A 23,637-nucleotide genomic window follows, 5' to 3' on the forward strand; every position below is an offset into this window, starting at 1 on the left:
ATAGAAAGTAATCAGGTTGGACACAGTCCATGTCCCACCTGGGGCTCACAGTCTAGTCTTTTGTTTTTATTTTTCATGGTATCTGTTAAGCACTTAACGTGTGCCAGGCACTGAACTAAGCACTAGGGTGGGAATAAGCCAGTTAGGTACGACACAGTCCCTGTCCCAAACGGGGCTCACATTCTTGATCCCCATTTTATGAATGAGGTTGACTGAGGCCCAGAGAAGTTAAGCTATTTACTTGGGAGTCAGAAGGATCTGATCCCGGCTCCACCAATTGTCTGCTGTGTGACCCTAGACGAGCCACTTCTCTTCTCTGGGACTGAGTTTCCTCATCTGTAAAATGGGGAATAAGACTGTGAGCATGTGGGACAGGGACTACGTCTAACCTGATTACCTTGTATCTACCCCAGCGCTTAGTACAGTTCCTGGCAATAGAAAGCACTTAAATAACAGCTGAGGATCAATCAATTGAGTGTTTTTTTTATGTGTGGAGCACTGTACTAAGCACTTGGGAGCCCCATGTGAGACAACCTTATTACGTTTTATCTACCCCAGGGCTTAGAACACTGCTTGGCCCATAGTAAACGCTTAACAAATTCCATAATTATTATTATTACTGGGAGAGTGGAATACAGTGGAATTGGTATATAGATTCCCTGCTCATAACAAGCTTACAGTCTAGAGGGGGAGAGACACATTAATATAAGTAAATAATTTAAAATGTATAATTTAAAGGTAGGTACAGAAGTGCTCTGGGGCCTTGGGTTGGGTGAATATCAAATGCCCAAAGGTCGCAGATCTAAGTGCATAGAAGGAAGTGGTAGCTGGGGAAAAGAGGGCTTAATTGGGGAAGGCCACTTGGAGGAGATGACACCCATGCCCATCGCCCTTGCTGGTTGTACCAGGCATTTAGCTCCCTCCTCAAGTCCCCCTGTCCACCCGTCTCCCTCTTCCCTTGCTCCCAGTGACCTGGATACCTACTTTATTAAGAAAATTAACACTATCATGTGTAAGCTTCCTAAAATCGCCCCTGCCCCTCCTCAGTCCCTCCCACTTCCGTCCCCCTCTTCAACATTCCCATCCTTCTCAGCAGTATCTCTAGAAAAGATCTGCCTCCTCTCAAAAGCCACCCCCTCCACCTGCTCATTGAACCCCATTCCTTCACACATTTTCAAAACTTTGGCCCCCTCCATTATCCTTTCCCTAAGTCATCTTCAACCATTCACTCTCCAGTGGATTGCTTCTTCCCCACTGCTTTTAAACATGTCCATGTCTCCCCATCCTAAAAAAAACAACCCTCCCTTGACCCCATGGCTTCCTTCAGCTACCGCCCCATCTCCCTCCTACCATTCTTCTTGAAACCTCTTGAGTGAGTTATTTATACCTGCTGTCTCAATTTCCCCTCCTTCAATTCTCTCCTTGACCCCCTCCAATCTGGCTATCATCCCCTTCACTCCACAGAGACTGCCCTCTCAAAAGTCACCAATGATCTCCTTCTTGCCAGATCCAACGGCTTCTCCTGCATCCTAATCCTCGTCAACCTCTCAGCTGCCTTCAGCATTGTCAACCATCCCCTTCTCCTGGAAACGTTATTCAACCTGGGCTTCACAGACAATGTCCTATCCTGGTTCTCCTCTTGTCTCTTTGTGCACCCATTCTCAGTCTCCTTTGTGGGCGCCTCCTCTGCCTCCCACCCGCTAATTGTGGGGGGTCTCTCAAGCTTCAGTTCTGGGTCCCCTTCTTTTCTCCAGCTACACTCACTCCCTTGGATAACTCATTTGCTCCGATGGCTTCAACTACCACCTCTATGCTCATGATTCCCAAATCTACATCTCCAGCCCTGATCTCTCTCCTCCTCCACAGTCTCACATTTCTTCCTTCCTTCAAGACATCTCTTCCTTGATGTCCTCCTTTCACTTCAAGCTTAACATGTTCAAATCTGAACTCCTTATCTTCCCTCCCAAACCTTGTCTTCCCCCTGACTTTCCCATCACTGTAATGGCACCACCGTCCTTTCTGTCTCTCAAGCATGCAACCTAGGAGTTATTCTCAACTCCTCTCTCTCATTCAACCCACATATTCAATCCATCACTAAATCCTGTCAGTTCCACCTTCACAACATCGCTAAAATCCACCCTTTCCCCTCCATCCAAACTGCTGCACATTAATGCAATCACTTATCAATCAATCAATCAATCAATCAATCGTATTTATTGAGCGCTTACTATGTGCAGAGCACTGTACTAAGCGCTTGGGAAGTACAAATTGGCAACACATAGAGACAGTCCCTACCCAACAGTGGGCTCACAGTCTAAAAGGGGGAGACAGAGAACAGAACCAAACATACCAACAAAATAAGATAAATAGGATAGAAATGTACAAGTAAAATAAATAAATAAATAAATAGAGTAATAAATATGTACAACCATATATACATATATACAGGTGCTGTGGGGAAGGGAAGGAGGTAAGATGGGGGGATGGAGAGGGGGACGAGGGGGAGAGGAAGGAAGGGGCTCAGTCTGGGGGAGGCCTCCTGGAGGAGGTGAGCTCTCAGCAGGGCCTTGAAGGGAGGAAGAGAGCTAGCTTGGTGGAGGGGCAGAGGGAGGGCATTCCAGGCCCGGGGGATGACGTGGGCCGGGGGTCGATGGCGGGACAGGCGAGAACGAGGTACAGTGAGGAGATTAGCGGTGGAGGAGCGGAGGGTGCGGGCTGGGCAGTAGAAGGAGAGAAGGGAGGTGAGGTAGGAGGGGGCGAGGTGATGGACAGCCTTGAAGCCCAGGGTGAGGAGTTTCTGCCTGATGCGCAGATTGATTGGTAGCCACTGGAGATTTTTGAGGAGGGGAGTAATATGCCCAGAGCGTTTCTGGACAAAGATAATCTGGGCAGCAGCATGAAGTATGGATTGAAGTGGAGAGAGACACAAGGATGGGAGATCAGAGAGAAGGCTGGTGCAGTAGTCCAGACGTGATAGGATGAGAGCTTGAATGAGCAGGGTTGCAGTTTGGATGGAGAGGAAAGGGCGGATCTTGGCAATGTTGCGGAGCTGAGACCGGCAGGTTTTGGTCACGGCTTGGATGTGAGGGGTGAATGAGAGAGCGGAGTCGAGGATGACACCAAGGTTATCCCGCTTTGATTAATGTTTCAGTCTCATTGCTGACCTCCCAGCCTCCTGTCTCTCCCTAATCCAGTCCATACTTCACTTTGCTGCATGGATCCTTTTTCTACAAAAATGTTCAGGACATGTTTCCCCACTCCTCAAGAAACTCCAGTGGTTGCCCATCCACCTCTGCAACAAGCAGAAACTTCTCACCATTGGCTTTAAAGCACTCCATCACCTTGCCCCCTCTTACCTCACCTTGTTGCTCTTCTAACTACAACCCAGCCTGCACATTTCGCTCCTCTAGTTCTAACCTTCTCACTGTGCCTTGATCTTGCCTGTCTCACCACCGACCCCTGGCCCACGTCCTACCTCTGGTCTGGAACACCCTTCCTTCTCAAATCTGACAGACAATAACTCGCCTCCCCAATCAGAGCCTTTTTGAAGGCAAATCGCCCCTAAGAGGCTTTCCCTGACGAAGCCCGTTTTCTCATCTCCCACTCCCTTCTGTGTTGCCTTGACTTGCTCCCTTTATTCTCCCCCACTCCCAGCCCCACAGAGCTTATGTGCATATGTGTAATTTATTTCTATTAATGTCTGTCTTGCCCTCTAGACTCTAAGCCTGTTATGGGCAGGGAATGTGTCTGTTTATCGTTTATTGAACTCTCACAAACAGTACAGTGCTCTGCACCCAGTAAGCACTCAACAGATATGATTGAATGAATGAATAAATGAAGATGGTACCTTAATAAGTTGAAAACTGTAAGCTCCATGTGGGACCTGATGATCTTGAATGTAAGCATTGTACAGTGCCAGGCACGTATTAAATGCTTAACAAATACCATGAAAAAGAGAGAAAGAGAATATGAGAGGGAATGTGAATGTTTTCCGTAGTTTCAAACTCAAATTAGGGAAATTTATTGATGATTTTTTTTTTAAACCTCTCAGGCCATTCTCTAGACTGTAAGTTAGCTATGGGCAGGGAACATATCTGCTAATTCTGTTGCTTGGGAGAGGACACTGCAATTAATACAGTGCTCTGCACATAATAAGAGCTCAGTAAATCGCACTGATAGATTGATTCACTCTTCTCTCATGGTTTCTAGTTATATGCGTGGCCTCTTCTAGAAACTGTGTTCTCAGAGGTTCTAACAAGAGAAGAATGGCTGAAAGTATTTGATAATGTGTTTTCCAATCATCCGTCCTTTCTTCTGATGACCGTTGTGGCCTACAACACATGCTCCCGAGCTCCTTTACTTAACTGTACTCAAAAAGATGACTTTGAGGTAAGCTTTCTCTGACTCGAACTTCTTCACACCTGAACATCACAATGATAACTTTTGGAAATAGCGGTGAGAGGGTTTGTGTTCAGAGTTAATTGAAAAGAAAAAAAAGGCAACCATTCCAATTGGGTATTTGTTTATGCTGTGCATGGTCTTAACTGTGAGTCATGTTGGCTTTGACAGATGTACCAAAGAGTGTTTCTCTTTTTCTGCCATCTGCTTGTTACCCGTGCATAAAGATAACATACACGAGGGCTGAAAAGCTAGAAAGGGTGACTGCCAAAGAATCGAATGGCTCAAAGAAATAACTAGAAGCCTTGTGGTTGATGGGATTTTTTGTTAGATTAGCTACAAGAAGGTTTTTTTATTTGGGTTTTAGAGGGTTTTTGATCAAGTTAAGCATATTTTTAATTTGCTGTACTCTAACCAAAGTGTGATGTAGTGGACAGAGTTTGGGCTTGAAGTCAGAAGGACCTGGGTTTTAATTCCAGCGCCACCGCTCATCCACTGTGGGACCGTGGGCAAGTCACTTCACTTCTCTGGACCTCAGTTCCCTCATCTGGAAAGTGGAATTGAAGGCTGTGAGCCTCATTTGAGTCAGGGACTACGTCCATTCTGATTATCTTGAATCTACCGCAGCACTTAGTACAGTGCCAGGCAAATAGTAAGCGCTTAACAAATACCCCTATTATTCTATTATTATTATTATCATTCATAAGTATGACCCAAAAAAGTTGTAACCAAGAGACAACGAGCTAGTAGAAAGTACATTTTTAAAAAGTAAAGTCTATGAAAAACAACTTAAGAGCTTTTAAAAAAATCTAATTTTTTCCCTAATGGCAAATGCATTTCTAAGATGAAAAAATTAAGAGTAAGAACGACTGTTTCTTTTTCAGGCTTTCTGAAATGATTTAGCTTTCTGAAGTAAGGAAAGAAATTCTTTCCCAGGATTGTAAACAATCCTCCTTTTTCTTGAGCATGGCAATTCATATGTAATCGTTTTGCTCTATGAAAACATGTAATAAAGCCACTTATTTGTCTGCTGCCGCCTTGGGCAAGTCACCTAACTTCTCGGAGCCTCAGGTACCTCATCTCACATCTGAGGTAACTGTACCTCACTTATCACAAATACTATTAAAAAGATATTCTTGCACTTTAAGGAACAAATTTCTAATGAATTCTATTAGAAAAATTCCTATTGAAGGTTGGCCTTATTTTATCTTTCAGTGTTTTTAACAGCTTAATTTTAAGTGCATTATAATAATAATCATAATAATCGTGGCATTTGTTAAGCACATACTGTGTGCCAAGAAGTATATCTTCTGGGGAAAATAGAAGATAATCAGGTCAGACATAGTCTCTGTCCCACACAGGGCTCACAAGTAGGAGGAAGAACAGTTATTGAATCCCTATTTTACATATGAGGGAACTGAGGCACAGAGCAGTGAAGTGACTTGACCAAGGTCACACAGCAGGCCTGAGACAGAGCTGGGGTGAGTACCTGGGTCCTCTGACTCTCAAGGCTTGGCTCTTTCTACTAGACCACACTGCTTTCTTCCTGGTAATAGAGAAAAACTCCATTGAAGTTTTGCCTTATTTTATCTTTGAGTTTTTTTAATAACATAATTTTAAGTGAATTCTATTTTGACCTTATTTTATCTGTGAGATTTTTAATAGCAAAATTTTAAGTGAATTCTATGTTTCGCCTTATTTTATCTTTGAGATTTTTTAATAGCATAATTTAACGTGAATTCTAATGTGAACCAGAACTGTTTTAAACAGAGCCTTTTCCTTATAGTATTTCTTCCATCATCGTAACAACCTGGATATAAATGCTTTACTAAGAGAAGCCTACCGTCTCATGGACGTCACCCCTGCTGATATACACCCACGTCGAATGCTAGATGACTTTGTCCCGTTGACCAAAGGACAGTACCCCGTATTTAATAAATATCCCAAGTTCATCGTGGATTACCAGACCCAGGAGCGAGAGAGAATAAGAAATGATGAAATGGAATACTTGAGAGAGAGGTATTGGGTTCATGAAATTAGGGGAGAAACATGACAGTCAGACAGTTGGAAATCTAAACAGTGAATAGAATGTGAGGAAAGGTCACCAGTCAGGCAAGTGATGGTATTCCCCAATTAAGCCCTCTTTTCCCTGGCTTGCTGTCCCTTCTGATTCATCTATGCACTTCAATCTGTGACCTTTGGACACTTGATATTTTTCCCAACCCCACAGAATCTATGTACATATCTCTAAATTATGTATTATAAATGACTTATTTATTCGTATTAATGTCTATCTCCCCCTCTAGACTGTAAGCTCGTTCTGGACAGGGAACGGGTCAGTTAATTCTATTGTATTGGGCTCTCCCAAGGAGTCAGTACAGTGTGCTGCATATAGTAAGCGCTCAATAAATACCATTGGTTGATTGAGTCAGCACTGGTGTCTACACCCAGTCTGAGCAGCAGTGTAAGGGTCTCAGGGTAGAAGCTTGTTGGAAATCTAGGAACATTTAACACTCAGGTCATTCTTGAGACTATAAGGTCATTATGGACAGGGAACATGTCTTCTAATTCTGTTATGTTGGACTCTCACAAGTGCTTAGTACAGGGCTCTGCACATAGTGAGCACTCAATAAATATGATTGATCGATCAAGTGTTACTGGATACAGACCACTGCATTTAGCACTTAGTCTAGTGAAACAGAGGTGGTAGACATGTTCCCTGCCCATCAGGAGCTTACAGTCTAGAGGGACATGGAAAAATCAAAGTTTTAGATAAAGTATTTTGGTGATATATTACGATAGAGGAGCCCTGCATGAGCTGAGTAGCAAAGAGTAATGATAATAGTAATAATTATGGTATTTAAGCACTTACTCTGTGCCAAGCGTGTAGTAATCTTTAAGGTAGAAAAATCTAATCGGGTTGGAAACAGTCCCTGTCCTACATGGGGCTCACAGTCTTAATCTCCATTTTGCATACGAAGGAACTGAGGCACTAAGAAGTAAAGTGACTTTTTAAAATGGTATTTGTTAAGCACTTACCATGTGCCAGGCGCTACACTAAATACTGAGGTAGAGACAAGCTAATCTGTTTGGAAACAGTTCCTGTCCCACATGGGGCTCACAGTCTTAATCCCCATTTTGCATATGAGGGACCTAAGGCACAGAGAAGTGATGTGCCTTTTTTTAATGGTATTCACTATTCACTTACTATATGCCAAGCACTGTACTAAGTATTGGGATAGAGGCAAGCTAATCAGTTTAGAAGCAGTCCCTGCCCCACACTGGGGTCCCACTATAGGTAAACGGTAATAATTTTTCATCGGGCAACCCCTCATAGGTTTCTGTAGGAAAGTAATGGCTTTTCCAGTCCATCTATCAGTGGCCTTTATTGAGCAACTACTATGGGCAGAACACTGGATTAAATGCTTGGGAGAGTAAAAATAATAGAGTTGGTAGATGTATTCCCTTCTTTTCCAATCCATCAATCCATGGTCTTTATTGAACGCTTACTGTGTACAGAGCATTGGACTGAGTGCCTGAGAGAGTCCATTATAACAGAATTGGTAGACTTGTCCCCTGCCCACAACAAGCTTTCAGTCTCATGGGGGAGACAGACATTAGTAATCAATCAGTGGTATTTATTGAGTGCTTAATTGTTTTCAGAGCACTGGACTAAGCACCTGGGAGAGGTTGGACAGTAGAACAGAGTTGGTGGACCCGTCCTCTGCCCACACCAAGCTTTCAGTCTAGAGGACTGTAAGCTATCTCCTTTCCCCGCTTCCCTCACCTTCTTCTCCCCTTTAAAATGGGGGCACAATCCAGGGACCCCCATGGACCAGCAGAGAGGTCAGGGGTGGAATGGTTTTGCGCTTTTCTCTTGGCCCACAGCTGACTAGTCATAATGAGAAGTGCTTCAACAGAAGAAGCAACGTGACCTGGTGGATGATGGAGCACAGCCTGGGAATCAGAAAGACCTGGGTTCTAATTGCATCTCCGCTGCTTCTCTGCTGTGTGATCTCGTGCAAGTCATTTAGCTTCCCTGTGCCCCCAGTTCCCTCATCTGGAAAATGGGGATTTAGACTGCGAGCCCCTCATGGGACAGGGACTGTGTCCCACCCTAATTCCTTGTATCCACCCCAGCACTTAGTGCAGTGCCTGGCAAATAGTGCCTGGCAGTGCTTAACAAATACCACAGTAGTTATTGATTATTACTATTATTCTTTGAAATGCCTGCTTCCCTGCCCCTGGAAATATGGCCAAAACTCTCAGATGGAGCTGAGATAAGGAAGGATCAGAGGCCGGGAGATCACTAGCCCTTCCTATCCTGATGGGGATTAGTGGGGGGTTTTTTTGTTTGTTTCTTTTTGATGGTATTTGTTATGTGTTTACTATGTACCAGGCACCATACTAAGCACTGGAGTTGATCCAAGCTAATCAGGTTGGACACAGTCCCTGTTCCACATGGGGCTTATTCCCCTTTTTCATATGAGGTAACTGAGGCCCAAAGAAGTGAAGTGGCTTTCATTCATTCATTCAATCGTATTTATTGAGCGCTTACTGTGTTCAGAGCACTGTACTAGCGCTTGGGAAGTATAAATTGGCAACATATAGAGATGGTCCCTACCCAACAGCGGGCTCACAGTCTAGAATGGGTCGACAGACAACAAAACAAAACATTAACAAAATAAAATAAATAGAATAAATATGTACAGTAAAATAAATAGAGTAATAAATATGTACAAACATATATACATATATACAGGTGCTGGGGGGAGCGCAAGGAGGTAAGGCGAGGGAGAGGAAAGAGGGGGCTCAGTCTGGGAAGGCCTCCTGGAGGAGGTAAGCTCTCGGTAGGGCTTTGAAGGGAGGAAGAGAGCTAGCTTGGCGGATATGCGGAGGGAGGGCATTCCAGGCCAGGGGGAGGACATGGGCCGGGGGTCGACGGCGGGACAGGCAAGAACGAGGCACAGCGAGGAGATTAGCGGTAGAGGAGCGGAGGGTGTGGGCTGGGCTGTAGAAAGAGAGAAGGGAGGTGAGGTAGGAGGGGGCGAGGTGATGGAGAGCCTTGAAGCCGAGGGTGAGGAGTTTTTGCCTGATGTGCAGATTGATTGGTAGCCACTGGAGATTTTTGAGGAGGGGAGTAACATGCCCAGAGCATTTCTGCACAAAGATAATCTGGGCAGCAGCGTGAAGTATGGGTTGAAGTGGGGAGAGACAGGAGGATGGGAGATCGGAGAGGAGGCTGATGCAGTAATCCAGTCGGGATAGGATGAGAGATTGAACCAGCAGGGTGGTGGTTTGGATGGAGAGGAAAGAGCGGATCTTGGCGATGTTGCGGAGGTGAGACCGGCAGGTTTTGGTGACGGATTGGATGTGAGGGGTGAATGAGAGAGTGGAGTCGAGGAGGACACCAAGGTTGTGGGCTTGTGAGACAGGAAGAATGGTAGTGCCGTCAACAGTGCTGGGAAAGTCAGGGAGAGGGCAGGGTTTGGGAGGGAAGATAAGGAGTTCAGTCTTGGACATACTGAGTTTTAGATGGCGGGCAGACATCCAGATGGAGATGTCTTGCAGGCAGGAGGAGACACGAGCCTGAAGGGAGGGAGAGAGAGCAGGGGCAGAGATGTAGATTTGGGTGTCATCAGCATAGAAATGATAGTTGAAGCCGTGGGACTGAATGAGTTCACCAAGGGAGTGAGTGTAGATAGAGAACTGAAGGGGACTAAGAACTGACCCTTGAGGAACCCCTACAATAAGGGGATGGGAGGGGGAGGAGGAGCCCGCAAAAGAGACTTGTCCAAGTTCAGCAAGCAGATAGGCGGCAGAGCCGGGATTAGAACCCAAGACCTGACTTCCAGGTCCAGGCTTGATCCACTAGGCTAGACTGCTCAAGCTCTGGTTAAGCTTGCTAAGCTATTACTCTGTGCCTGGTACTTAGCACTGGGGTAGATATAAACTAATCCAGTCGGACACAGTCCACATCCCACCTGGGCTCCCAGTCTTAAACTCCATTTTACCAATGAGGCAACTGAGGGCCAGAGAAGTGAAGTGACTTGCCCATGGTCACCCAGCAGACAGGCGGCAGAGCCAGTATTAGAACCTAGGCTCTTTGACTCCCAGGCCCGGGCACCATCCACTAGGCCAAGAAGTGGCCATCAGGATGTTCAACGATCATTAAAACTGGTGAAAGATTTTTTTTTCCTCATTTCATTGCTGATGTTGCGTGTCCCCTCATTTCAATCAGGCAGTTAGTTCATGAAATGGAAGCAGAAACCCTCCAACGGAAAGTTGAAGATGAAGCCTGGTACCGAAAACAGGCACTGCTTTGCGAGGCCGAAGAAAGGAGGAGAGAAATCCTTTTGGAAGAAGAGGAGAAGTTGGTAGAACAAAGACAGAGGTACTGTTCACTTTATAGAATAATAATAATTGTGGTATTCATTTAAGCGCAGTACCAATCACTGAGGTAGAAACAAGGTCATCACTTCAGACATAGTCCAAGGAGTCCCACGTGGGGCTCAGAGGATTTATCTTTTGAAACAAGTGTTCTACTCATTCAAAACTCTTACTCTGAAGAGGATTTCTTGTGTAAAGTTGAAATGATGGTTCAAACTTTGGAGATGAGGAGGATAAGTCAAATTCCTGGAAAGGGGGAGGTAGAGCTTTATGGAACTATTTTTCCACACGCACTGTATGGAGGACAGATAGAATCCAGCTCCAGTGTCATTAGAGTGTTTTGTGGTATTCTTTCATCAGACTAAGGTTAGAAATTAGTGTTTATTTAAAATGATTGTGATCCTACACTCGTTGGGAGAACTTTTAAGTATGAAAGGCCCACATGTGGCTTTTCTTTTCATCTTTCTGGATTCAGATTGATTTTGTAATTGTGTGCCTGTCCCTCATATCTTGTAAACACAGCTATGGTTCAGTGGTGTTTCAAGAACACCTGGGAAGTGGGGAAAGTGGATCGTAATAGGTGATAGGCTACTACTGTTGTGAAACTTAACATTTTTCCACATAAACCTATACCTCCTTAAATTACTCAGTCACCTTGCCCCCTCCTACCTTACCTTGTTGCTCTCCTACTACACCCTAGCTGAAACATTTCACAACTCTAGTGCCAGCCTTCTCATTGTACCTCATACTCATCTATCGCTTCACCGTCCTCTCAGCCACACTCTTCCTTTGGCTTGGAACACCCTCCCCTCTCATATCCAATAGACAATGACTCTTCCCACCCTCAAAGCCTTAAGGAAGGAACATCTCCTCCAGGCGGCCTTCCCTGACTAAGTCCTCCCTTCCTCTTCTCCCACTCCCTTCTGTGTCCCCCTTGCATGTGGATTGACACCCTTTATTCACCTTCCCCACAGCACTTAAGTGCATATCTGTAATTTATTTATATTAATGTCTGTCTTCCCCCATAACTATAAGCTTGTTGTAGGCAGGGAACATATCTCTGTTGTACTCTCCCAAGCACTCTGCACAAAAATAAGTGCTCAATCAATCAATCGGTGGCATTGATTGAGCACTTACCATGTGTAGAGAGCACTGCAGTAAGCATTTGGGAGGGTAAGGTACAACAGAGTGGTAGGCATGTTCCTTGCCCATAGTGAGCGTATGGTCTAGCAGGGAAGACAGACTTTAATTAATATGTGTGTATATCTATATCTATTATATATCCCTATATATATAGATAGATATAAATAACTAGTGGATATCTATGTGGAGCTGTGGGAGGGGTGGATAAAGAGAAGCAACGTGGCTTAGTGGAAAGAGCATGGGCTTGGGACTCTATCTATGTGGAGCTGTGGGAGGGGTGGATAAAGAGAAGCAACGTGGCTTAGTGGAAAGAGCATGGGCTTGGGACTCATGGGTTCTAATCCTGGCTCCACCACTTGTCTGCTGTGTGACCTTGGGGAAGTCACTTCACTTCTCTGCCCTCCAGTTACCTCACCTGTAAAATGGGGATTAAGACTGTGAGCCCCACGTGGGGCAACCTGATTACCTTTTATCTACCCCAGCGCTTGGAACAGTACCTGGCACATAGTAAGTGCTTAACAAATACCATTATTATTATTGGTAGTAGTATTATTAGTAGTAGTATTAAAGGGATTGATGATTGATTGGTGTCTCGAAGAAGTTCTGTTCGTTTCTCTTGTGTTTTGGATTTAAAGACTAGCTGCAATGAAGAGAGAACTGAAAATAAAAGAATTGCAGCTTCTGGATGCAGCTCGAAGGCGGTTTTTGAAACATCAACAGGGACAGCGTGAAATGGAACTAAAAAGGCTGGATGATGAAATTGGAAGAAAGGTTTACTTTTCTTGTCTAATTGCTTTCTCCTGTGAAATGATTACACAGAGATGTATCAAGTACATCTTGGTAGAAGCAGGGTGGCCTAGGGGATAGGGCCCCAGCCTGAGAGTCAGAAGGACCTGTGTTCTAATTCTGACTCCACCATTTGTCAGCTGTGTGACCTTGGGCAACTCACTTCACTTCTCTGGACCTCAATTACCTCATCTCAGAAATGGGGATGAAGACTGTGAGCCCCATGTGGGACATGGACTGTCTCTAACCTGATTAGCCTGTATCTACCCCAGCACTTGGAACAATGCCTGGCACATAGTAAGCACTTAACAGATACCATTAAAAAAATATCCTAGTCATAACACACATTATGGCAGAACTAAGTTTGTTCCTCACAGAGAGCAATTGTCCAACTACGCATGTTCTGCTTATTACTTCTGGATGCTTAAAGTTTGATCCTTATTAAGACCTTTTTACATTATAGTCACCCTCTGTTTTTTGTTTAAATGGTATCTGCTAAGAGCTTACTATGTGCCAGGCACTGCATTAAGTGCTGGGATAGATACAAGGAAATCAGATTGGACACAGTCCACGTCACACATGGGGTTCACATTTGTCATCCCCATTTTCCAGTTGAGAGAACTGGGATACAGAGAAGTGAAGTGACTTGCCCAAGTTCCCACAACAGAAAAGTGGCAGAGCCAGGAACAGAACTCAGGTCCTTCTGACTCCTGAGCCCGCGCTCTAGCCACCAGGCCACGCTGCTATCCCATCCTGATTGGATTTCCGGGCAGATTCCTAGAGTCCCATTTCTCTGAAAGGACGTTTGCCCCTAAGCATATTGTGAATTTAGCATAACATTGCCTGCGGGTAGTGCTTCTCACCCATTTTCTAAAGAGCTGGTGGCCACAAATCATTATTTGATTGCTTTAGGTGTTTTGGATTATAAAGTCATTAACCAGATTTCCTAGGAAGGCGCTGACGCTGACATATTTGTCGCAGCCATCCAAAGGATTTAAAAAAAGTCACATGGCCTTTGTATGTGAGTGGAGAAATGTGTTCAGTCCTGTGGGTCATGAATTTGTCTTTTCAAGGCACCGTTAGTGATGTCTCCTTAGGTCGGAGAATGGCCATATGGTATAACGGGAAGAAAATAAAGTGACCTATAAAAATTTTGAATATGGAACATTTTCTGTTTGGGAACGTGTCTACCAACTCTGTTTTGTTGGAGTCCCCCAAGCACTTCGTCCAGTGCTCCACATACAGTAAATACTCAATAAATACAATTAACTTAAGGCCTAAATTCTTCCCTTCAGGGTGTTTTTTTTTTCCCTCAGACTGGTTAAAGGGGAGTAAATTGCTCGTTTTCACCGATGCACGGACTCTTTCAGGCTACTCGGGGAAATTAGAAAATGTCGTCATTTGTCATTTGCATCGTTATTGTACTAGAATAAAAGGGTTACCAAATCGCCCCCGAATGATCATACAATTTGACCCATGATGTTATTCAGAGTGACCCTTTGAATTAGGTCAGAATTTTTTCTTCTACTAATCAAATAATAGTCATAGATGTGGTATCTCTTAAGCCCTTGCTGTGTGTCAAGCACTGGAGTGGGTACATTCAGATCAGATACAGTCCCTGTCCCACATAGGGCTCACAGTCGAAGAAAACAGATATTCAGTCCCCAGTTTATTCATTCATTCAATGAATTCAGTTTATAGAGAGGAAACCCACTGTACCACCGTATCCAGTTCCCTCCGGCCTGGAACTCCCTCCCACTTCTATACACCAGACCACCGTTCTCACCACCGTCCAAGCAGTTCTTGAAATCACATCTCCTCCAAGGGGCCTTCCCCAATTAAACCCTCACTTGCCCTACTCCCTCTCCCATCTACATCGCCTATGCATTTGGATCTGTCCCCTCCAAGCACTTGATATTCACCCCCTTTCAGCCCCACAGCATTTATGAATGTATCCATAATTAATTTTAATGTCTGTCTCCCCTTCTAGACTCTAAGCTCATTGTGGGCAAGGACCATGCCAACCAAGTGTGCTGTATTGTACTCACCCAAGGGCTTAGTACCCGTGCTGTGCACCCAGTGAGTGCTCAAAGAGTATGAAGGATCGATGGATTTAAACCGAGGCACAGAGAAGTGAAGGGACTTGCCCAAGATCACAAAGCAGGCAACTGGATAAGCAGTGTGGCTTAGTGGAAAGAGCGCACAGGCCTGGTAATCAGAAGGACGTGGGTTCTAATCCCGGCTCTGCCACTTGTCTGCTGTGTGACCTTGGGCAAGTCACTTCACTTTCCTCATCTGTAAAATGGGGATTTAAGACTGTGAGTCCTCTGTGGGACAGGGACTGTGTCCAACCTGATTGTCTTGTATCTACCTCAGTGCCTAGAACAGTGCCTGGCACATAGTAAGCGCTTAACAAACACCACAGTGATGATGATGATTATTATTACTTATTAAATTGAAGAGGTGTATGAGGTGTACCCAATCCTTTCTTAGTTACACAGCATTGAAAAAGTGGCACGAGGCCCAAATAATAGTAATTGTGGTATTTGTTGAGCACTTACTATGTGCTGAGGCATGGTGTAGATTACCTTATATTTAGATATAAGATAATCAGGTCAGATACAGTCCATATTCCACACAGGGCTCACAGTCTGAGAGGAAGAACAGTTATTTTTACTACCTTTTTCACAGATGAGGAAACTGAGGCACAGAGAAATTCTGTGACTTGCCCAAGGTCACATAGCAGGTAGGTGGTAGCTATTCCAGCTTGTCTCAGCTCCTGACTCCCAGCCCTAGGCTCTTTGCACTAGGGCTGCGCCGCTTCTCAAATGAGAAACTTTTGGTACAAGTAACAAGATATATGTGGAAAATGGAGCCCCAACAGTAGATTAAACTAGTAATGGTAAATATCAGTGTTCATTCCCAGTCTTAGGTTCTGTTTTGAAAAGATGAATGCTGAGTAGAAATAGATACTAAATAAAAATCACATTTAATCAAAAAGATTAACCATTATATATTGTAGTGTTCAGGAGCTAATCTGATTGTTCGGTTTGTCCCAGACCACTGAAGTTAGCTTCAGTCTGAGAGCATAAAAATTCCTGCAGTAATGTACTGCAGCATGGCTTAGTGGAAAGAGCCCGGGCTTGGGAGTCAGAGGACATAGGTTCTAATCCTGACTCTGCCACTTGTCTGCTGTGTGACCTCGGGCAAGCCATTTAACTTCTCTGTGTTTCAGTTACCTCATCTGTAAAATGGGGATTAAGACTGTGAGCCCCACTTGGGACAACTTGATTACCTCGTATCTACCCCAGTGCTCAGGACAGTGCTTGGCACCTAGTAAGAGCTTAACAAATACCATAATTATTAGTAGTAGTGGTATTATTATGGTCATGGGTTCTAATCCTGCCTCCGCCACTTGTTTGCATTGTGACCATGAGCAGGTCACCTCATATATCTGTGCCTCAGTTCCCTCATCTGTAAAATGGAGATTGAGATTGTGAGCCCCATGTGGGACGGACTGCTTCCAATCTGTTTTGTGGCCACCCCAGTGCTTAGTTCGGTGCCTGGCATACAATAAGCACTTAAAAAATACCCCAATGATTATCATTATTCCATGAAATCTGTTGATAGAGTTCACAGAGATACCCACAGGAAGCGAGTTTTTTTTCCCCTAGCTTGAGGAGAAATGGATTGTCAGGTGGAAAACCAGGAAGGGTCTCTCGCCTCTGTGGTCTTCGAGCATGCCGCTCTGTCCTTGTGCTTCCTTGGTACCTCAGGAGAATTGAATCCAGCATTTAGAATTTTGGTTTCAGGAACTAGATATTTGTTTCCAGCTACTTGTCGCATCTTCTATCAGATAACAGACACACTGCTCCTTAGCCGACCGAGTGTCCATATGGTTCAAAATATGGATCTTGCAAATGTAAGATGTGATGGAAATGTCCGATAGTAAGTTGATTGGGAGATAGTAAAAAAAATTGGAAGAATTATCTCTCTGGTGTGGTGTTTTAACCTCTGAGTGTTTTTTCCGTTCTAGATGTCCATGAGAGATCGAGAAACTGCTTCTACAGCTAAGGACATAGAAGTTCGGCAGATGGAACTGGAATCTCAAAGACAACGTTTTGAGCAGGTATAGGTAGTGCCCGACTACCCTTGTGGAATATGTTTTGGGTACTTGAGCTTGCCCTGGTCAATTCAGGTTTCTTTGCTTCTATTTCTTGTTTTCATTTTATTCTGTGTTTCTGAATCCTAGGTGAATATTTAACAGCCAGTATTTGAATCCAAAAATTAATAAATTAGTACTTAACAACTCACACACTAACATACACCCTCCCTTATATTCACACGTTCACTCAGCATTCATTCCCTCAATTGTATTTATCGAGTACTTATTGTGGGCAGAGCACTGTACTAAGCGCCTGGAAAGTACAATTCAGCAATAGAGACAATCCCTGGCCACAACGGGCTTACAGTCTAGAAGACTGCAATTGCATATTACTACTAATAATCATTATGGTATTTGTTAAGCACTCACTGTGTGTCGAGCACCATTCATTCAGTCATATTTATTGAGTTCTTACTGTGTGCAAAGTACTATACTAAGCCCGGGGAGAGTACAATAGAACAACTAACAGACACAGTCCTTGCCCACAATGAGCTCACAATCTAGAGGGGAGACAGACATTTATATAAATAAATAAATAAATACTGTTTTTAAGTATTGGGGTAGGTACAAATTAATCAGGTCATACTCAGTCTCTGTCCCACATGAGGCTCTCAATTATAGATGAAGGGAGGGGGGTTTAAATCCTGTTTTCCAGATGAGGCAACTGAAGCACAGAGAAGTTAAATGACTTTCCCAAGGTCACACAGCAGACAAATGGCAGAGTGGGGATTAGAACCCAGGCATGGGCTCTTCCCACTAGGCTACACTGATTCACATTCATTCCCTCTCACAGATGCAGATTGACCCAAAAACCCACTCCCTTACCCTCATCCCCAGACACATACCTGAATCGATCGGTAAATCAGTCGTATTTGTTGAATCATCTGTCAGTCAATCATATTGAGTGCTTACTGTGTGCAAAGCACTGTACTAAGTGCTTGGGAGAGGACAATATAGTAATATAGCAGACACATTCCTTGCCCACGATGAGCTTACAGTCTAGAGGGTGAGACAGACGTGAGTATAAATCAGTAAATGACAGATGTGGACATCAGTGCTTTAGGGCCGGGCGGGGGGATGAATAAAGGGAGCAGGTCAGGGTGATACAGAAGGGAGTGGGCAAAGAGGAAAGGAGAGCTTAGTCAGGGAAGCCCTCTTCAATAAGACCTACTGTCACACTCACAGAAACATCCATCTCCCACTCAGAGAGGCCGAGAGGAGAGGAGTTTCAGGTCCAAAAGGATTTCAGAGAAAGCGGGTGTCTACAGAGAAGGTATTTGGGGTTGTTTCAGCAGCAGTAGTACTGTCATTTATTACGCACCTACTATTTTATAAAGCACTGAGCATTCGAGCTAGGAAGACTACATGGATGAAAATTAGATAGTGTCCTCGGTCCCCAAAGAGAAGCAGCGAAGCTTAGTAGAATGAGCACGGACCTGGGAGTAAGAGGATTTGGGTTCTAATTTTGGTTCTGCCAATTCCTCTGCTTACTGTGTGACCTTGGGCAAGTCACTTCACTTCTCTGTGCCTCGGTTTCCTCAACTGTATAAAGGGGATTAAATACCTGTTCTCCCTCCTAATTAAGTGACCAACCTAATTAACTCATATCTACCCCAATGATAAGAGCAGTATGACACATAGCACTAAACAAATATCATAAAAAATGTACTTTTTAAAAGGAGAGTGTCCCCTTGTTTTGGGCAGTTAGTTCACGAAATGTAAATACATGGGTGAGAATTAGGCGGTATCTCTGGCCTTTAGGCGAGAAGGTCCCCTTGGTTCTGTGGGGCAGTTGATGAAATGGAAACTGAAACGCTTCAGTGGAAAGTTCGAAGTTGAAAGCTGAGGGTTGGGGCCAGAGTGGAGTATAGGCCGGAGAGGGGAGAGATTGGAAACCGGGAGATTTGTGAGGAGGCCGATGTGGTATTCAAACCAGGACGTGGCACACTTCTCCATGGAAAGTGATTGCTATTTAGGTGGGGTGGAAGGGCAGATCTTGCAAGGACTGCGGAGGAAGAGTTGATATACTGAATCTGGTGGGGTAGCGTAGTCTAGTGGATAGAGCACGGGCCTGGGAGTCAGAAAGACCTAGGTTTAAGTGTGATGTCGGGCTGGGCTGGGAAGAGAATCAGAGTGCTTAAGGGGTACTGATCTAAGTGTAGAAGCGGTGTTGCCTACTGGGTAGAGCGCGGACCTGGGAATCAGAAGGACCTGGGTTCTAATCCTCGATCCAACTCATCTCTGCTGTGATCTCTGATCTTGGGCAAGTCACTTCACTTTTGCGGTCCTCAATTCCTTCATCTGTAAAATGGAGATTAAGACTGGGGCCCCTCATGGGACAGGGACTGTCTACCCCAGTGCTTAGTACAGTGCCGGGCATGTAGTAAGCCCTTCATGAATAGCATAAAATAAAAAGTTGCCTAGGGGATTCAGAAGGGAGAGTGAATAGTTGGGAAACTAAGGGGTTAGTCGATTATCTTTATTATCTTGTCTCTACCCCAGCACTTACTACAGTGCTTGGCACAGAATAAACACTTAACAAAAACTTCATTCAGTTGTATTTTTCAGTGCTTACTGTGTGCAAAGCACTGTACTATGCTCCTGGGAGAGTACTATATAACAATAAACAGGCACATTCCCTGTCCACAACGAGCCTACAGTCTAGTAGGCTCCCTCCCTCCGCACATCCGCCAAGCTAGCTCTCTTCTTCCCTTCAAGGCCCTACTGAGAGCTCACCTCCTCCAGGAGGCCTTCCCAGACTGAGCCCTCTCCTTCCTCTCCCCCTCCTCCCCCTGTCTATCCTCCCCGCCTTACCTCCTTCCCTTCCCCACAGCACCTGTATATATGTATATATGTTTGTACGTATTTATTACTCTATTTATTTTACTTGTACATATTCTATTTATTTTATTTTGTTAATATGTTTTGTTTTGTTCTCTGTCTCCCCCTTCTAGACTGTGACCCCACTGTTGGGTAGGGATTGTCTCTAAATGTTGCCAACTTGTACTTCCCAAGCGCTTAGTACAGTGCTCTGCACACAGTAAGCCCTCAATAAATACGATTGAATGAATTGAATGAATAGTAGTATTGTTATTATTTGGATGTATCAGTATTAGATTTATTATCATTAATTGTCCAGCAGTGTGGCCTAGTAGAAAAGCACAGGCTTAGGAATCAGAGGACCTGGGTTCTAATCCCGGCTCTGCCTCTTGCCTGCTGTGTGACCCTGAGCCTTAGTTTCCTCATCTGTATAATAGGGATTAAATACCAATTATCCCTCCCCAGTTCTGACTGCGAATCCAGCGTGGGACGGGAAAGAAAACAGATGTTAAAGGAACTTATCCCACCCAAACCAAGAAGCAGCATGCTTGAGCATGGACCTGGAAGTCAGAAAGACCCGGGTTCAAATTTTGACTCTGACATTCTTCTGCTGTGTGTACTTGGACAAGTCAGTTCGTTTTTCTGGGCCTCAGTTCCCTCATTGGAAAGTGGGGATGGATATTATGAGCCCCATGTGGGGTAGAGATTGTGTCCAACCTGAGTGGCCTGTATCTACCCCAGTGCTTAGTACAGTGCCCAACACATAGTAAGTGGAAAACAAAACCAAACAGTAAATTAATGGTGACTTCTTCCTCATCATTTATTTTTTACAGCAACTTGCTAGAGATGCAGCGGCTGCTGCCCAAGAAGTCAAAAGTGACTTAGGTGCCTACCGAAGAAAAATTGACCGTGAAGAGCACATGCTCCAGAGACTGATAGAAACGGACCAGGCTGAGAACCTGAGAGCTCAGAAGGTGAGAGCTGGTGAAAGGGCTACCCCTGAACTCATTCATTCATTCATTCAATCATATTCATTGAGTGCTTACTGTGTGCAGAGCACTGTACTAAGTGCTTGGGAAAGTACAGTGCAACAGTAAGCAGTGACATTCCCTGCCCACCATGAACTCACAGTTCAGAGGTGGGGAGACAGATATCAATGCAAAGAAATAAAGCTTCAGATATGAACTAGCATGCCATTCTCTGAAGAAGAAGAAGACGATGAAGAAGAAGAAAAGAGAGCATTCTGTGCTGACTCCTCCCTACTGCAGCCTTGAGCCCAGTTTCTGAATATATCTTTGCCGCACTGGGATCAGTAACCTTTGGACGTTTGATATTGTCCCCACCCCTACCCCGACAGTACTTGCAAACATATCTTTAAATATATTAAAAATAATAATGATAATAATCGTGGTATTTGTAAAACATGTAATCTGTGTCAGGCACTGTTCCAAGCGCTGGGGTAGATACAAGATAATCGGGATGGACACAGTCCCTGTCTCATATAGAGCTCACAGTCTTAATCCCCATTTTACAGATGAGAGAACTGAGGCACAAAGAAGTGAAGTGACCTCTCGGCAAGGTCACACAGCTGATGTGGCAGAGCCAGGATTAGAACCCGGGTCCTCTGACACCCGGACCCAGGTTCTTTCCACTAGGCCATGCTACTTCTCACACCCCCACTCCCAGTGCACTTATGTATATATCTTTAAATTAAATACTATAAATCACTTAATTGATTCATGTTAATGTCAGTCTCCTCCTCTAGGCTGTAAGCTTATTATGGGCAGGGAATGTGTCTGGTACTTGTATTGTACTCTCCAGAGTGCTTAATACATTGCTTTGCACACAGTAAGCGCTCAGTGAATATGATTGATAGCATTAGATAAGTCAATTGTATTTATTGAACACTTAGAGCACTGTACTAAGCACTTGGGAGACTATAGTATAACAATATAATAGACACATTCCCTGCCCACATTGAGGTTACAGTCTAGAGGGGGAGACAGACGTTGATATAAATAAATAAAATTACAGCTGTGTACATAAATGCTGTAGGGTTGGAAGGGAGGTTGAATAAAGGGAGCAAGTCAGGAAGATGCAGAAGGGCAGGCGAGAGTGGAGTAAAAGAAAGAGAGAGCTTAGGCAAGTCCTCTTGGAGAAGATGTGCCTTCAGTACAGTTTTGAAGGAATGGGAGAGTGTTTGTCAAATATGAAGAGGGAGGGCGTTCCAGGCCAGAGGCAAGATTTGGGTGAGAGGTTGGCCATGAGATTAGATGAGATGGAGGTACAGTGAGTAGGTTGGCATTAGAGAAGCAAAGTGTGCGGGCTGGATTGTAGTTGGAGAGTAGTGAGATGAGGTAAGAGGGGGCAAGGTTATTGAGTGCTTTGAAGTCAATGGTAAGGAGTTTCTGTTTTATGTAGAGGTGGCTGGGCAACCACTGGAGGTTCTTGAGGAGTGGGGAAACATGGACTGAACATTTTTATAGAAAAGTGGTCCGGGCAGCAGAATGAAGTATGGACTGGAGTGGGGAGAGACAGGAGGCAGGGAGATCAGCAAGGAGGCTGATGCAGTAATCAAGGCAGGATAGGATAAGTTCTTGGATGGAATAATTGGCCAGGGGACTACTTAACAGTGCATAATACCCTGTTTCTGAAACTTCTTCCTCAGGTGATTGAAGAAAGCCTGGCCAAAGCTGAACAGACATGTGTTGACACTAACTGGCGAATCCAGACTTTGTACAAGCAGAGAGCTGATGACCTGGATCGCCAAGAGCATTACCAGGAGATAGCAAAACTCCTGCGAAATAACCGGATTAAAGAAACAGAACTCCTAAATGCTATGAAGGAAGAGGAAGCTAAAAAAGTAGGTTTAAGTTTCTAAATGTTTCTTTCTTTTTTAAAGGTATTTGTTAAGCGTTTACTATGTGCCTGGCACAATTATAAGCTAATCAAATTGACTGCAGTCCATGCCCAACATGGGGTCACGGCCTTCACCCCCATTTTATGGATGAGGTAACTGTGGCCCAGAGAAGTGAAGTGATTTGCCCAAGGTCACACAGTAGACAAATGGTGAAGCTGGGAGTAGAACCCAGGTCCTTCTGATTCCCAGCCCGTGCTCTATCCACTAGGCCATGCTGCTTCTGTAGCTACTGTAATTTAAAAAAAAATGACAATAGGCTTAGAACATGCCTCTCACAAGCTAGCTTATCTGGTCCCTTCTCACTGCAGGAAAGGAGTAGGGTAGACTGGGAAATGGCGAACTCCTATCTATCAGACACTGAGTTCAGAAGAAAAGCTACTTCTTTGACCTCCCTTTCCAGCTCTGCAGAAGGGTTTAGCTGTTAACTGGTCAGTCAGTCAATCAATCAGTGGCATTTATTGAGTGCTTACTATGTCCAGAGCACAGTAATAAGTGCTTAGGTGAGTACAACACAGCAGAGTTAGCAGATATGTTCCTGCCCACACCAAGCTTAAAGTCTTTCTTACTGGTGTTCTGATCTGTAATAATCATTCATTCAGTCATATTTATTGAGAACCTACTGTGTGCAGAGCACTGTACTGCTTTGGAGAGTAAAGTATAACAAAAATTGTAAGTGTGTGCCAAGCACTGTACTAAGCACTGGGATCAATACCAGATAATCAGGTCAGACAGAGTCCCTGTCCCAAATGGGGCTCAGAGCCTAAGTAGGTGGGAGAACAGGTATTGGATTCACATTTTACAGATGAGGGAACTGAGGCAAAGAGAAGTTAAGTGATTTGACTGAGATCACACAGCTGGCAAGTGGCAGAAGTGGAATTGGAACCCAGATCCTCTCCATGCTCGTTGCACTAGGCCATGCTGCTACTCTCAGAATTCAAAAGCTTTTCTCCCTTCTAACTGAGCAGTTTGAACTTTTCATGCAAACTATGTGTCACAGTACCAGATCAGACAAACA

General features: G+C 44.4%; 1 protein-coding gene across 2 annotated transcripts in view; it reads left to right on the top strand.

The window, feature by feature from the left end:
- Positions 1-23,637, top strand: part of TBC1D31 (TBC1 domain family member 31) — a 74,026-nt gene that overhangs the window by 40,122 nt on the left and 10,267 nt on the right. For both annotated transcript variants that reach the window (XM_038744626.1, XM_038744625.1), the window contains exons 13-19: positions 4,210-4,389; positions 6,185-6,417; positions 10,640-10,792; positions 12,567-12,702; positions 16,754-16,846; positions 20,536-20,676; positions 22,371-22,565. In XM_038744626.1, the coding sequence (XP_038600554.1) occupies positions 4,210-4,389; positions 6,185-6,417; positions 10,640-10,792; positions 12,567-12,702; positions 16,754-16,846; positions 20,536-20,676; positions 22,371-22,565 (1,131 nt within the window). The remainder of the gene's footprint in view (positions 1-4,209; positions 4,390-6,184; positions 6,418-10,639; positions 10,793-12,566; positions 12,703-16,753; positions 16,847-20,535; positions 20,677-22,370; positions 22,566-23,637) is intronic.

This window comes from Tachyglossus aculeatus, chromosome 4 (assembly GCF_015852505.1).
Source record: "Tachyglossus aculeatus isolate mTacAcu1 chromosome 4, mTacAcu1.pri, whole genome shotgun sequence".
NCBI classification, from domain to species: Eukaryota; Metazoa; Chordata; class Mammalia; order Monotremata; family Tachyglossidae; genus Tachyglossus; species Tachyglossus aculeatus.